Source organism: Zootoca vivipara, chromosome 9, assembly GCF_963506605.1.
Source record: "Zootoca vivipara chromosome 9, rZooViv1.1, whole genome shotgun sequence".
Classification (NCBI taxonomy): domain Eukaryota; kingdom Metazoa; phylum Chordata; class Lepidosauria; order Squamata; family Lacertidae; genus Zootoca; species Zootoca vivipara.
Genome location: NC_083284.1, coordinates 27,627,438 through 27,641,965, shown reverse-complemented (window position 1 = coordinate 27,641,965; position 14,528 = coordinate 27,627,438). Strand labels below are relative to the sequence as shown.

At 41.2% G+C, this 14,528-nt stretch overlaps 1 protein-coding gene across 1 annotated transcript in view; it reads right to left on the bottom strand.

Moving 5' to 3' along the window:
* Positions 1 to 14,522, bottom strand: part of LOC118083364 (bifunctional heparan sulfate N-deacetylase/N-sulfotransferase 3) — a 75,507-nt gene extending 60,985 nt beyond the window's left edge. Inside the window, 4 exon segments of the mRNA XM_035111661.2 lie at positions 13,445 to 14,085; positions 14,088 to 14,121; positions 14,123 to 14,238; positions 14,241 to 14,522. Coding sequence (XP_034967552.2) covers positions 13,445 to 14,085; positions 14,088 to 14,121; positions 14,123 to 14,238; positions 14,241 to 14,439 — 990 coding nt within the window. The 5' untranslated portion in view covers positions 14,440 to 14,522.
* Between the last annotated feature and the right edge of the window lie 6 nt (positions 14,523 to 14,528).

The following is a 14,528-nucleotide window of genomic DNA, read 5'->3' as shown; positions in this document are numbered from 1 at the left end:
GAATCCCACAGAAATTAGAGACTGTCTGGAACCACCTTAGCAGCACTTTCAGCATTTGACAAAAGACATCATATGCACACATTTACTAGACACCAGGTTCCTTCACTCCATTCCTGAACTATTACAGTCAATAGCTAGACTGAAGACCAAGTTGTAGAAGCAAAGAAATGAAGCAGGTCACTTGGCTAAAACCATTATCCAAAAAGCATATTTATTATTGACCAACAAGGAATATTCTCTTAAAGCTTCCCATTCTTTTGGGGTTGTATGTCATATGGAAGAGTCTAGAATGCTGATTACGGTTGCAATTTTATACACACTTACCTGGAGTGTCCCATAGGATATAATAGGACTTACTTCTGAGCAAACATGTACAGGATCACTGCAAAACAGCTAATTTAGGACTCATTTGTAGAGATGCAGCATTCAACCAATGGCACAAGCATTAAAATTTTAAAAATCTGCAGTTAAAATGTCCCATTCTAGTCCAGCCACCTAGTTAAACCTCTGAACAGTTGATGTTTTCATTGCAATATTATTGTACAGGGTGTCTGAATCGGAAAATCAGTATATAAATGTTTGGAATGTTTGTTTGGAAACAATAAAGCATTAAAATATTAAAATGTAAAAGTAAATAACTAAAATATGCAATAAAACAATTCTGCTTAAAAATAACATGGTAATTAAAGCAGGATATTTGAGTTGAGAGATCAAGGGAATGCCTTGAGTAATGCCTAATGAGTAAAAAAAAAAGGGAATCAGATGTGAAAAGAATGGATGGTTTCCTGTCTTTAATCTCTGTGAATACAACATGCAACTTAACGTGAGGTAGAATATTCTTCATGTACTGCAAGAATCACTCATAACTCTTACTTGAGCCCTAAGGGGCATAATCGAAGTCATTAAGGAGTTCACTTTTTACAGCTTCATGCTTTGATTGATTTCTGAAATTTGTCTACATACAGCAATTCTAAGATAAGAGATGAAACAGTCAAGGAAATTGATATGCTACCCTACTGCCTTTAATGTCAGAGATGTATTGCATAGTGACTTGACCACTGGGCAAGACAAACTATGGAAGGTCATTTGCTGGCATGCAATGGTGTATATCAGGGATGGAAGTTGTAGTGCAGCAACATCTGGAGGGCCATTGATTCTACACTCCAGTATATGTGGACACTCATGTGAACATTGTGTTGTCAGGGCAAACAAAGACAAGGAGTAGGTGTCATTTTAGTTCACATCCTTCCTTCTAATATTCTAATATGAAGTTGCAGTTTCTTTTTGCTGACTTTTTGGGCACATGGTTTTTGTAGCAGTAAGAGACCCCATCAGAAAATGACTGCCTATGCAGTTCTAATATAATTTAAATCATGTTCAATTCAGTGCACATGGTTCATTGGAAACTTACCTTCATGCTCATATATATTTATTAGATTTCCATCAGATTATGGGACCATGTCTTTCTTTTTTAAAAGAAAATATCTATCTTTGCTTGCAGTGTTTTGTAATCACAAAGTTGTTCCCTTGTAGACTTTTTTTTAAAAAAAGTTTCAATGAAATGTCATGGCTTAGCAGGAACTTGTAGGCTCTTGTAGAGGCCGTGTGACTGCTTTTGCTCCTCCCTAGTCATTTTCCTGTTATGCCAAACTAACCATGAACTATAATAGTAAACCACAGGACAAACCTTTATGGCGCATGGTTTGTCCAGGAGACCTAAACATTGTGCCCTGGTGGGATGACACACTAACCCAAATCATGGTGAGCTCAGTAATCTGCAACAGCAAAATGATTGGTGAGAAGTGAAGTGGCTTCAATCTCCTCTCCCAAAGCCTTCACACTCATATGTCTAGCCAGAGTGGTGCATGCTCTAGTTATCTCCCGCTTGGACTACTGCAATGCGCTCTACGTGGGGCTACCTTTGAAGGTGATTTGGAAACTACAACTAATCCAGAATGCGGCAGCTAGACTGGTGAGTGGGAGCGGCCGCCGTGACCACATAATACCGGTCTTGAAAGATCTACATTGGCTCCCAGTACGTTTCCGAGAACAATTCAAAGTGTTGGTGCTGACCTTTAAAGCCCTAAATGGCCTCAGTCCAGTATACCTGAAGGAGCGTCTCCACCTCCATCATTCTGCCCGGACACTGAAGTCCAGCACCGAGGGCCTTCTGGCGGTTCCCTCGTTGCGAGAAGCCAAGTTGCAGGGAACTAGGCAGAGGGCCTTCTCGGTGGTGGCGCCTGCCCTGTGGAATGCCCTCCCAACAGATGTCAAAAAGGAAAACAACTACCAGACTTTTAGAAGACATCTGAAGGCAGCCCTGTTCAGGGAGGCTTTTACTGTGTTTTATTTTTCTGTTGGAAGCCGCCCAGAGCGGCTGGGGAGACCCAGCCAGATGAGCGGGGTATAAATAAATAAAAAATAATAAATAAATAAATAAATAAATATATGTGCTATACCATCTTAGAGTGACATGCTAATAATTAGGCCATTCTAACTATGGACTTTCTGATTCATAGCTCAGTCTCTTAACTATCAGAATCTACTTTGCTTCTCCTCTTCCCATTTCCTCTACACACACACACACTGTATATATTATGGTGCTGCTACAAAATAGTTTTTTCTAGGTTTCTAAAGATTAGGCAATCTGTGCATTGATTCCCCCCCCCCCCAGCTCTATTTGCTGTTGATGGGTTTGGACCAGAGAACTGGCCAGAAAACTGAGTGGCCCTGTAATTTCTAGAGTTCTAAATCACACACCTAATTCCAAAACACTGCACGAAACCTCACTTGGCAAGCTGTTACTCAAACTAAAACGCAGGAGTAGTGCAAACAATTCTTTTCATGTTCCTCACTCAAAATGTGTCCAGCATAGTGATGGGTGGCACTCCTTCAAGGCTAGTCACCTTGTTTTTAAAAGTTGGGAAATATAATGATTTCTGAGCCTGATATCAAATCCAGCAACCTTGTTAGACACAAACGCTTCTCCCTAAATTAAATGCTGATGGGGTGGCAATATTCCTTTGGGGGCATTTATGTAATACCTCCCTGCCTGCATCCTAGAATGCTGCATCTCTACAAATGAGTCCTAAATTGGCTGTTTTGCAATGCAATCCTGTACATCAGAAGTAAGTCCTATTTATATCCTATGGGACACTCCCAGGTAAGTGTGTATAAAATTGCGACCACAAACAGCATTCTAGACTCTTCCATATTACATACAAGAATGGCTAGCCACTTAGAAACCTACTTTAGAATTAAGTGATGTATATGTATGTGAGGGGACCCAGGTGGCGCTGTGGTTAAACCACTGAGCCTAGGGCTTGCTGATCAGAAGGTCGGCGGTTCGAATCCCTGTGATGGGGTGAGCTCCCGTTGCTTGGTCCCAGCTCCTGCCAACCTAGCAGTTCGAAAGCACGTCAAAATGCAAGTAGATAAATAGGAACCGCTACAGCGGGAAGGTAAACGGCATTTCCACGTGCTGCTCTGGTTCTCCAGAAGCAGCTTTGTCATGCTGGCCACATGACCTGGAAGCTGTACGCCGGCTCCCTCGGCCAATAATGCAAGATGAGCGCGCAACCCCAGAGTCGGTCACGACTGGACCTAATGGTTATGTATGTTATATATATATATATATATATATATATATATATATATATATATATATAATCTTTTGATAATCTGTCTTATAAAAACTAGACATTCTTTCTTTGGTACTATGCTGCAATATGATATTTAAGCACCAGAGAGCTTCAGATTGCCACAGCTAAAATAAGCCATTTCATAGACTTTTGCTAAATAGAACAATCAAAGCACATTTTCAGTGTATTATGTTTCATGTATGGTTTTTCTATCTGAAAATTCCAGAATACATTACTAGTTTTAGGAAACATGTGGCTGCTACCAACTCCCACCCCTGGGAGTAATTTTGTAAGCCTTATTGAACTGCATTTTGTTCAAATCTGCTATAATGTTTTAAGCAAGCAGAAATCTCCAAATTCACTTTGAAATGATGCTTTAGGTAAAGTGACAATACTTAACTTTGATTTTGAAAGTATATGTTTGCTCTTTTCTTGATGCTGCATGCATTCCATTTTTTTCATGGTTACATTTGTCTGTAATTTTGTTATGGCCCATGGCTGATACAAATAAGATTTTATAGTTCTGAAATTTCAGATGTGTGCTTTATGCCATCAAATCTGTCACTAGTGCCTAAGGTCACTATGTGAAATCCATTTATTTATTTATTTAAAAAACATTTACTTTGACAGCTTTAAGAACTGGAATTATCCATCCAAGCTCCCTAATTCGAAAGCCATGAACAAAAGGAAATATATATCATGTTGTTGTTGTTTAGTCGTGTCCGACTCTTCGTGACCCCATGGACCAGAGCACGCCAGGCACTCCTGTCTTCCACTTCCTCCCGCATTTTGGTCAAACTTATGTTCGTAGCTTCGAGAACACTGTCCAACCATCTTGTCCTCTGTTGTCCCCTTCTCCCCTTCTTTCCCAACATCAGGGTCTTTTCCAGGGAGTCTTCTCTTCTCATGAGGTGGCCAAAGTATTGGAACAATATATATGATATTGTTCTGCAAATCAGTTTCCAGTGTGAAAATTCTGAGAAAACTACCCGGATGATTCTCCAACAGTGTCTGTACCTTACCTACTACTTCATCAATGCTGCATTAAGTAAGCTTTTGGCATCTACCACTGTTGCCTATTACAACCAATGCTCAGTGGTAAAATACCTTACTCTGCCATTTCACCCCTTGCCTGTGTTCTTAAGTTCACTGTTACAGAAGCTCCTACTACACTCTCATTATACTCATTCCTTAGGATATACACACACCCACACACACCTATCAGATGTATTTATTATTATTTTATTATTTATTACATTATTATACTGCTCTTCACCCGAGGATCACAGGGTGGTTTGTATCCCCCCATCCCCGCATATCCTCTTTTGGCACTGGCTGCTTCTTTTTTTCAGCAGCAAGTTAAGCTCATGAGTGGTACTGGAAACAGAGGGTGGATCTACACACAGGGGGAAAAAACACGCTATAAATAATCCATGAATTAAATCATTAGGACAAAAGGAAATAAAACCTATGTAAAATTGCATAGAAAAGTTTTGTGCTCTACAACACCATCTAGTGTTGCATGTTTATAACACATTCAAAACACTGTTTCTTGACTAATGTAGCTGAGTCCCAAGTCAGCAGAATGTAACACCTCCCCTCCCACCCTGACTGCTAGCTCCCTACAATATTCATACAATGCCCCTGTGCTGTGCTAGGATGTGAAGAACTCTCAGCTTGCATTAATGTGGAATTATCTTCCCATACCCTGAACGCGGCTGGCACCAACAGCAGTGTGCTTCTATTGCATTCATCCATTGTGTATTTGTGCCCAGGTACAGGCAATACCCAACTGCTGATGCTAGTTTTTGTTTTGTTTTTTACTTTATTTCAATACTATACTGATATGTTTTATTGTGACTGCATTAGATTATTGTAGCAAACAACTTTAGGATTTTTTTCAAAAATGAAAAGCTACCTAGAAATGCTTTTAGCTAAATAAAATATCATTAGTTGATGAAATCCACATGAGGCACAAGACTTTGGGGTGCATTAAATAGTAGTAGTTTTTCAAAAATTATTTATAGTTTTAATATATTGAGTAATCTCCAACTGGAAACAACTAGAGGTGCATGCATATTTATATGGGAATTGTGCTAAGAATTGGTGTGGCCTTGGTACATGGGTCTGTTGTTGTTGAATCTCAACATAGAAAGCTCATTGGATCAATCTGCCCTTGTCTATTAACCTTGTTGCATTCCCTTCCACCATCCAATATGTACCTGCATTGATTTGCCAGCCTGAAATGAGCAGTGCACAGGTGCAGAACATGTGCAACCTCCTTGTTCAGCACCTTATTTTAAGTTGAGGCATGCGATGCGTAGAGTAGAATAGCACAATCCAATATGATAGTATTCGCACAAAAATATGCCTTTCGATACCAGATTTTCCAACTGATTTACATTATCTTTACCTCATTCGCTCATTGTGTCATTGTGCTGCTGAGGACAACTCCTTCCATATCAACAGTAATGAAGATGCATTGCATCTGACACTGCTAACAACATCTTTAATGGAATGCATTAACTTTGAATAGATTACAGTTTAATGAGATATTTTCTCCAGATTCTGTGTAACATAGCAGCTATTTAAAGAGCTGTTTCTATTGCAGTTTTAGAATTCATCTCCATCCTGGAATTTAAGGCTTTTAAAATAAATAAATAAAAGGACAATGTTAATAATTCTTCTTTAAAGAGAATATGCTGTTGCACACCTTTGGGAGGAGGGAGAAGTTGCTTTTCCTGTGCCTATTACTACTTTTTAAAGTTTATCACTTTACTGAGTTATTCATTTCATAAACAAATGTTTACACACTAGGGCACGGGTGTCAAACTCAAGGCCCGGGGGCCAAATCCGGCCCGCCAGGCCTCATCATGTGGCCCACCGAGCGCCCCAGCCAGCGGGACCCAGCCAGCAGGACCTTGCTGCTGAACCACCGCGCCGACAAAGCACCGACAAACAGCTGGGGCCTGGGGGAGGTAGAAAGGCGGCCGGAGCAGCGCTGCGTGGAGCGCCCCGAGCCACAGCAGGAGAAGGAGGTGGCAGCTTGCCGGGTCAGCGCCCGGCAGCGCCGCATGGAGAGTCCCTAGCCTCTGCGACGCAGCAGTGCTCTGTAGCACTTTGAATCCTCCTCCTCCTGCCACGGCTCGGCGCCTGGAAATGGCTGCTGCTGCTGCTGAAGCACAGACAAAGCACCCAGCAGCGCCGTGTGGAGGAGGAGGAGGATTCAAAGTGCTACAGAGCACTGCTGCGTCCCAGAGGCTCGGCACTCTCCGTACGGTGCTGCCGGGCACCGACCCGACAAGCCTCCTCCTCCTCCTCTTGCCTCACCTCCTCCTCCTCCTGCCGCGGCTCAGCCTCATGAACGTGAGCTCAGCAGCGGCTCAGCCTCATGAACGTGCAATTCTGAGGCTTTACGCACGTCTGCTAAAATGGACACCCGCTGCCTCACACTGCACGGGAAATGCTTTTTGCCCCTGGGTCCCTTCGCGCTCTTTTCTGGCGCTGAATCAAGGCGGCGACCCCCCCTTCCCTTTCTTTCTTCCTCTCTCTTGTTCTTATTCTTTCTTTCCCTCTCCTTCCTTCTTTATCTCTATCTTCTCTCCGTCTTTCTTTTTCTTTCCTTCTTTATTCCCTTCCTTCTTTCCTACTCTTCTTTCTCTCCCCTCTTTCCTTCCTCTCTCCCTCCTACTCCCTCTTTTCTTCCTTCCTTCCTTCCTTCCTTCCTTCCTTCCTTCCTTCCTTCCCATCTTTCTTCCTCTCCCTCATTCTTATTCTTTCTTTCCCTCTCTACTTCCTTCTTTCTTTCTCCCTTTCCGTCTTCTCTCCCTCTTTCTTTTTCTTTCCTTCTCTCCCCTCTTTCCTTCCTCTCTCCCTCCTGCTCCCTCTTTCCTTCCTTCCTTCCTTCCTTCCTTCCTTCCTTCCTTCCTTCCTTCCTTCCCATCTTTCTTCCTCTCCCTCATTCTTATTCTTTCTTTCCCTCTCTACTTCCTTCCTTCTTTCTCCCTTTCTGTCTTTTCTCCCTCTTTCTTTTTCTTTCCTTCTTTATTCCCTTCCTTATTTCCTACTCTTCTTTCTCTCCCCTATTTCCTTCCTTCCTCTCTCCCTCCCACTCCCTCTTTTCTTCCTTCCTTCCATCCTCACTCCCTCCCTCCCTCCCCTCCCCTCCCTCTCCCTCTCCCTCTCCTCAGAAACATAGGATGCTGCTTTATACTTCTGGCCCTTAAACCCTGGAACCAGGAGAGCAGCTCCAGTGAGTCAACCTCAGCCAGTCCCTTTGGTGAAGGGTGGTGGCTCACTGGCAGAACATTTGTCCTGCATGCAGAAGGACCCCAGCATCTCCAGGTACCAGTAGCTCTGCAAAGCTCCTGCATGAAACCCTAGCGAGCCTCCACCACCCAGTGCAGTTACCAAAAATCATTTTTCAATAAATTGTACAATAATTGTACATTTGAATATCTACTTGCCATTATTCTGACTATGTTTCTGCTTTCAGAGCTAGTTATTACTTACATTATTACAAAAAAAGTAATAATTGAATGCAGTGACAATAATTTATGATAATAAAGAGTGGACACATAGTCCTACAGATACAACCGGCCCTTTGAGGGTGACCAAACTGCTGATGCGGCCCCCGGTGAATTTGAGTTTGACACCCCTGCACTAGGGCAATTCTCATACATCATGCTATATCATGGTTTGGGTTGAGCATGACATATATGAGTTGTAACAAAGTTGGGTTTCTGTGCCCCCTTGTGAGATGCAGGGGAATTTCACTTCCGTTTTTCGTTAATCAGTTTGCTGCAACACCCAGACCTGAATTCGTGGTTAACACTATTCAAACAAGACAAGCTCATAACCCAGTTTGAAGTTGCCTTGTTTAAAATTTACCACTGTTGATATTAGCCACAGTCTGCCATTCAAGACAACAAGATAGAGTCATCCAAAAGCATCTGCTGTTCTCCTTGTGGCAGCATGAGAGGAGACAGGGAGAGCATGAGTCGGAGGTTTGCTGCAGTTTAGCCCACACCCCACCTTCTTCTCACCTCTTCTGCACATAAGAGGGGAAAGCTATGCTTTCAGTTAAGAACAAACCACAATTCTATGTTGCATAGAATTTTTTCATTTAAAAAAATATGACTGGTCCTAAGCAAAGTTGGTTAAAGCTAGATCTGAAATCATGATTTGATCCTGATTTGTTTTAATGTAACACAATGGTTATAACTAAGCTCCATTCTGGACCCAATCCACACTGGACCTCAAGGAGGTTAGATTGGCCTCGACCAGGGCCAGAGCCTTTTCAGCCCTGGCCCCAGTCTGGTGGAATGCTCTGTCACAAGGAACCAGGGCCCTGCAGGACTTGACATCTTTCCACAGGGCCTGCAAGACGGCCCGGCCTGACCCCCTTCTTTCTTTCTATGGGACCCTGTATGTAAGTGGCCTCCTTGGCTCTTTCTGCCGGCCCGTATGGGACCAGCACAGGTGGCTGGGCCTGGTGAACATTTAATTCCTTCCTCCTACAGTTATGATTTGTGGTTTTCCACTTAATTTTATTTTGATTTTAAATGTGATTTCAAATTGTATTTTAAATCTAATAGTTTGATTTTGTGTTTTTAATGTATTATATATTTCGTGTTAGCCGCCCTGAGCCTGGTCTTGGCCAGGGAGGGCAGGATATAAATAAAATTTATTATTATATTATTATTTTGCCTGGCAGTGCAAAGTCCAGTGAAGCAGTAAATGGGGGTGAATTCCATTCATGTTTTTTTATCCCGTGGGGGTCCAAGGGACAGAATCTCCTGTGGGCCCCCACAGGAGTCAGGGGGAGTGAAAGATTTCTAAGGCTCCCCCATCCAGAATCGGGGGGCATTTCCCCTCATGAGCTTCCCACCCATGCACCCTAGATTTATAGCTTTTACTGAGCTGTTTGGGTCACTGGTTGACAGGGCCAGAAAGGATTTCCCCCCTCTCAACATGATTGGCTCTTGGTTGGTTTTCATCCTGCCTTTCCCTCAATAAAAAATATGACTTCCTTTTGTTAGGACGAATATTGTTGTATGTTTGGTGGGTGGAAATGGCATTGGGCAGGATGAACATCATGAAGGGGCCCGAGGGGAGGATTGACCTTGGCATGCCCAAGATCAGGTTGGGTCTCTGCCTGGCTGGAATCCTCACCCCAGTCACCCAGTGAGAACTTGCCAGCTTGGCTTGCACCACGTCAAGGTTCAGCACTGAGTGACTCCAATGGAACGGGTTTGGTGGAATCCATCCTAAGCAGATCCCACCAGCAAGGGGGGAGTGGAATGACGGATTGATCCTGCCCTACTACCATGCCAACCCTTACTCTGCCTTCTGAAGTCCATAAAGATTTGGCCTGATTTCATCCCAAAACCTGGTGTCCTGTCTGGTCATTTGCTGCTCTTCTGAGACTCAGAACAAGCCTGCCAGGGAAAGCACTTTCCCCCAAGTTTGTATTCAACACAAAATGGTGGTTTGTTCAATGAAAGTAGCTTCCACTCTCTTCCTTTATCTATCAACAGAGAGAGGAGAGGAGTGTATGGACCCAAAGCTTAATATGGTTCATTCTCAATCATCTAACGTAAACCATGGGGTAGGTGATGATCTGAAATGGGCCACTATGCATTTAAACATCATTAAAGGTTTAGGTTTACCACATGTATAGTCTATCTTCTAAACTGTTTGTTTGTTGGGTTATAAATGGCTTTGAGTTGCCTTGGGCAAGTTAAGCCGACTGACAAATAAAATAAAAAAATAAAAAAATAAAAAACTGGAAGAACAACCGAACCAACGTAAAACATGGTTCATTAACCTCGATTTCCATACAAGTTATTTAAGCATGCCCCTAAGTTCTGACTGTGAAAGCAATAGGTTTTCAAATGTTTTGGACTTCCATACCCAGGATCTGCAGAAAATGAAAAAGTTGCCATTGGCTTTAAACAGAATGGATTAAGAGCATGCATCTTCAACTGTGTTTAAAAAATGAAAGTTACACCTACATAATATACAGCTTTGACCATTTGTTGTTTTTCTCATTCTGTATGTGTCTATCAAACTGCTTAAATAACAGAGAAGCAAATTGTATGAAGATGTACCTGTGTAGGAAGTACTCACATCTATTATATTTGTGTAAAGTAAAGCAGAAATGTCTACTATAATTTTGAAGAATACCCCTAAACTTTGAATTGCTAAAATTCAAAATGGTATTTTACAAAGCAATGTATTTTTGTTGTTTTACAGTAAATTTAATGTAAGTTCAATCGAGTCTATAATTACTAACCAAAAAGGTATGAGTTAAAATGTTGCTCTCTCACACACACTTTCTCTTTTTTATCTTACATTCTCAACTATTTAATGCACTTTCTGGTATTCTGAGCACACAAAGCCAAAGTAATAAATTCCTGATAGATTCTTGGACCATGTTGTTTGGGTTTTACAGGGTATTCTCTGGCCATCTGTTTTACCACCCAACTTCTCTTAATAAGGAAGAGGAAAAAGCTGAAGAGTAGAAAAATAGCTTTCTTCAAAGGTCACACCTCTGCTCTCAAATGAATACTTCATTTGGAATACAGCATAAGACATAAAGAAATTAAACTCCATAAAAGCCTATGATATCAATAAACAGATGACATTTCATATTGTTGTTGTTGTTGTTGTTGTTGTTGTTGTTGTGTGTATTTAGGATTGCAGTAATTAATCTACATCAGGCATCCCCAAACTTCGGCCCTTCAGATGTTTTGGACTACAATTCCCATGTTCCCCGACCACTGGTCCTGTTAGCTAGGGATCGTGGGAGTTGTAGGCCAAAACATCTGGAGGGCTGCAGTTTGGGGATGCCTGATCTACATGAACACAATTTGCATTACTAAACCAATTAAATGAATTTGCTGAGGGTGTTTACAGTGAGATTCCATGCTCGATGTAGCTGGTACATCATCCAGAAGTCTCCCCCCTTTCTAGGCAGGGAGTGAGGTATTTTATTCTAATGGAGTCTTCATAGGATGATACAACTTATATTTGGTATAGATAATCCTTTTATCAAGCATAGAACTTACATAACTACATAATTATTAACTCACCAACAAGGATGTTCCCAGAGACTAGATAGTTTGCATTATTGGGAATAATTCAGGGGCACTGATACCACTAAATATGATTGGATTCCAATATATACCCAATAAGATATTATGGTGAATATTCCTGTAGAATGGTTGCAAACTCCCACCTGGCAATGAAAAGTGCTTACTGGCATTCATCTAGGACATGGGTCATGATGTTCTGTAGCTGGTAACTCATTAAAAGGAGAGTACATAATGCATGTGTTCTGTTTGTTTATTTTGCAAGAGAGCAGGTTCTGTCCACAGATCCCTTTGGGGTCAAACTGCCCTATGCAGAGTTTTGCTGACTTCAAAACATTAAGTTCTGTAAACAAAGAAAGTAGATGGCATAACTGAAGGAGAGAAGCAACATTGCTCCTGGACTCCTGGAGAATACAGTCATGGAAACAGAACTCAGGATGTGATTACTGAGACACAATGAGGCCTGATTCTCAGAAGCTTAATGCTCTGTGGCTGCTGTAACCATAAGGGCATCCATTTATTTCCTCCCATATAAACAAACAGTTGACATGTACAGGTATGGGGAAAATCAACTCCTTTCTGAGCATGTTTTAGCAGCATTTCTGTTATAAGTGTTCAGTTAAAAAGCATTGAGTTTGTCACTAAATAATTTGTCCCCATTCTTCAAAAATGTGGAAACTGCACTGCATTCTACCTTTGCTGCAAATCAAAACCAGTGCTGCAGTAACTATTACTGCAGATCGTTTGAAAGAGAATGGGAAATGGTCAAGATAAAAAGACAAAATTGCACCTATGTAACAGCATGGTCTGTAGGTTATCTGTTAATAGTTCAACAAACTTTCCTCAGTAGGGACTCCTTGACTGCAAACCACACCTTTCTTTGAAATAATGAGCAGGGCAAAGAGAAGAGCTCAGGAATATTTTGCCCCAGGCTATCCTATGGTTGAAATCAGTAACTAAGCTTGCAGTTTTACCCACACTTACATGGAAGCAAGCCTCATGCAAATCAATTAGACAAACTTCTTCATAGGCATGGCACAGGGTTGCATTGTAGACACTTTCATGCTCACTTCATCAAATGATACTCTGGCACTCAGCCTGAGCTAAAATACTGTTTAAACAGTCTATTTTTATGAGTAATACAACATGCAAAACACAAAACAACGCAGATTCACAGCTCTGCTTAAGCTCTGAGAAACTGAGATTCTTCTTTTCAGTCATACCACTTGCATTAATTGTCCACACAACAGCAATAAATAAACAAATTCAAGATTGCTAACATCTTATCAAAATTAACCATGATGAAAAAAAGTTTTAAGCACACACTTGTACTTTAAACCAATCCAAGTTATCAAAACAAATAAACAGCAAGATTAGTCAGTCTCAAAGACCCTTTGTTAACTATTAAATTAAATCAGATGCTAGCAATAGTCCAATCCACCCAAAAGTTGAAGTGTTTGATTTAAGTCATTTTTGTTCAGTGGAATGAAACCCATCTTGTAAATAAGTATTTCACCTGGTTTCTAGATTGGGCTGTCTAAGACAGTCATCCTGCTTGATTGCATACATGTGGTACAAGGGAGAGAAGAGAGAGAGAGAGAGAGAGAGCGCTCCAAAATGAAATTAGTTCAATTTTAAAATCTCAATTTGCACCCAAAGTTTGAGTAATATCACTGTAGCATAGAAGGCCCTTTTTGCACACTTTACCTGGACATCATTGGCCTTCATCCTTGTTCCTTCCTTTCCAACAAAGATGTCATCGATGTCAACAAGAATGTATCTATCCAAGGACAACGCAAGCCTCTTGCCAGTCAAGAATGAAATAGCATCTATAAATATGAGCTTGTGCAGCCAAAAGTTCAAATTGTTGCCAAAAAGAACACGTTGAATCCCATCATGAAGACCCAAGTCATGAACAACAGTTGCATGGAAAGAACTTTTAATTACAGGAGGTGGGAGGTTTTCAGGCGTTTTTACTTTTGCAAATATAACAGGTTGGTAGGCTGAATGATTTATGTGGAAAAGTGTCCAGTCATTTCCTGGCAAAGGACCTTTATCAAACTTAGATGATTTAGTCATATGGAGCAGAGAAGAATAAGGGTTGATGCAACAGTCCTTAACACCCACATTACCATGGATGTGGAAAGGAAAACCTTTTAACTGAGAAGCCTGTAGAGAGTTCTCACTGCTCTTATGGAACCCGATCATTCCAACACCATATTCTCCACAGTATTTGTCTAGAAGGCCTCGATTCCAGGAATCCATATTCACATACTTAAAGATATTCTCAAATATTATGAGAATGTACTTGCCTTTGTTTTTATCTATAAGCACAGGAAGATCACCTTTCCAGAAGCAATCTCAATATGATATTGGAACCTGCTGCGATTCTAAAATCATTATTATGTCTTGGCCAAGTGCAGAGTACTGGCTTTCCACAAAAACTAGTACCACAGGATCAGTTCTTAAGGGATCAATGGGCTTAACCATCTTCACGGTGCTAACTTGTATGGCAATAGTACTGGAAGGTCTCCACATTCCACCTCTGAAGAGATCTCAGAAAGTTCATTTTCTTGTTTGTAGCCATTGTACAAATAATATGCTGAAATCACAATGCTCACCATACAAAAAGTGGCCAGCAATATAACTGTTCGTTGGAAATGTCTATGAAGTTTCACAATATAAGTCATTTTGTAAGTCATGCCTTAGATGGTTTCCAATAGCAGCAGCATTGAGATTAAAGAGATTTTCAAATTTTATTCCAGTCCAGTTTAGTAGTTTATGTCACCAT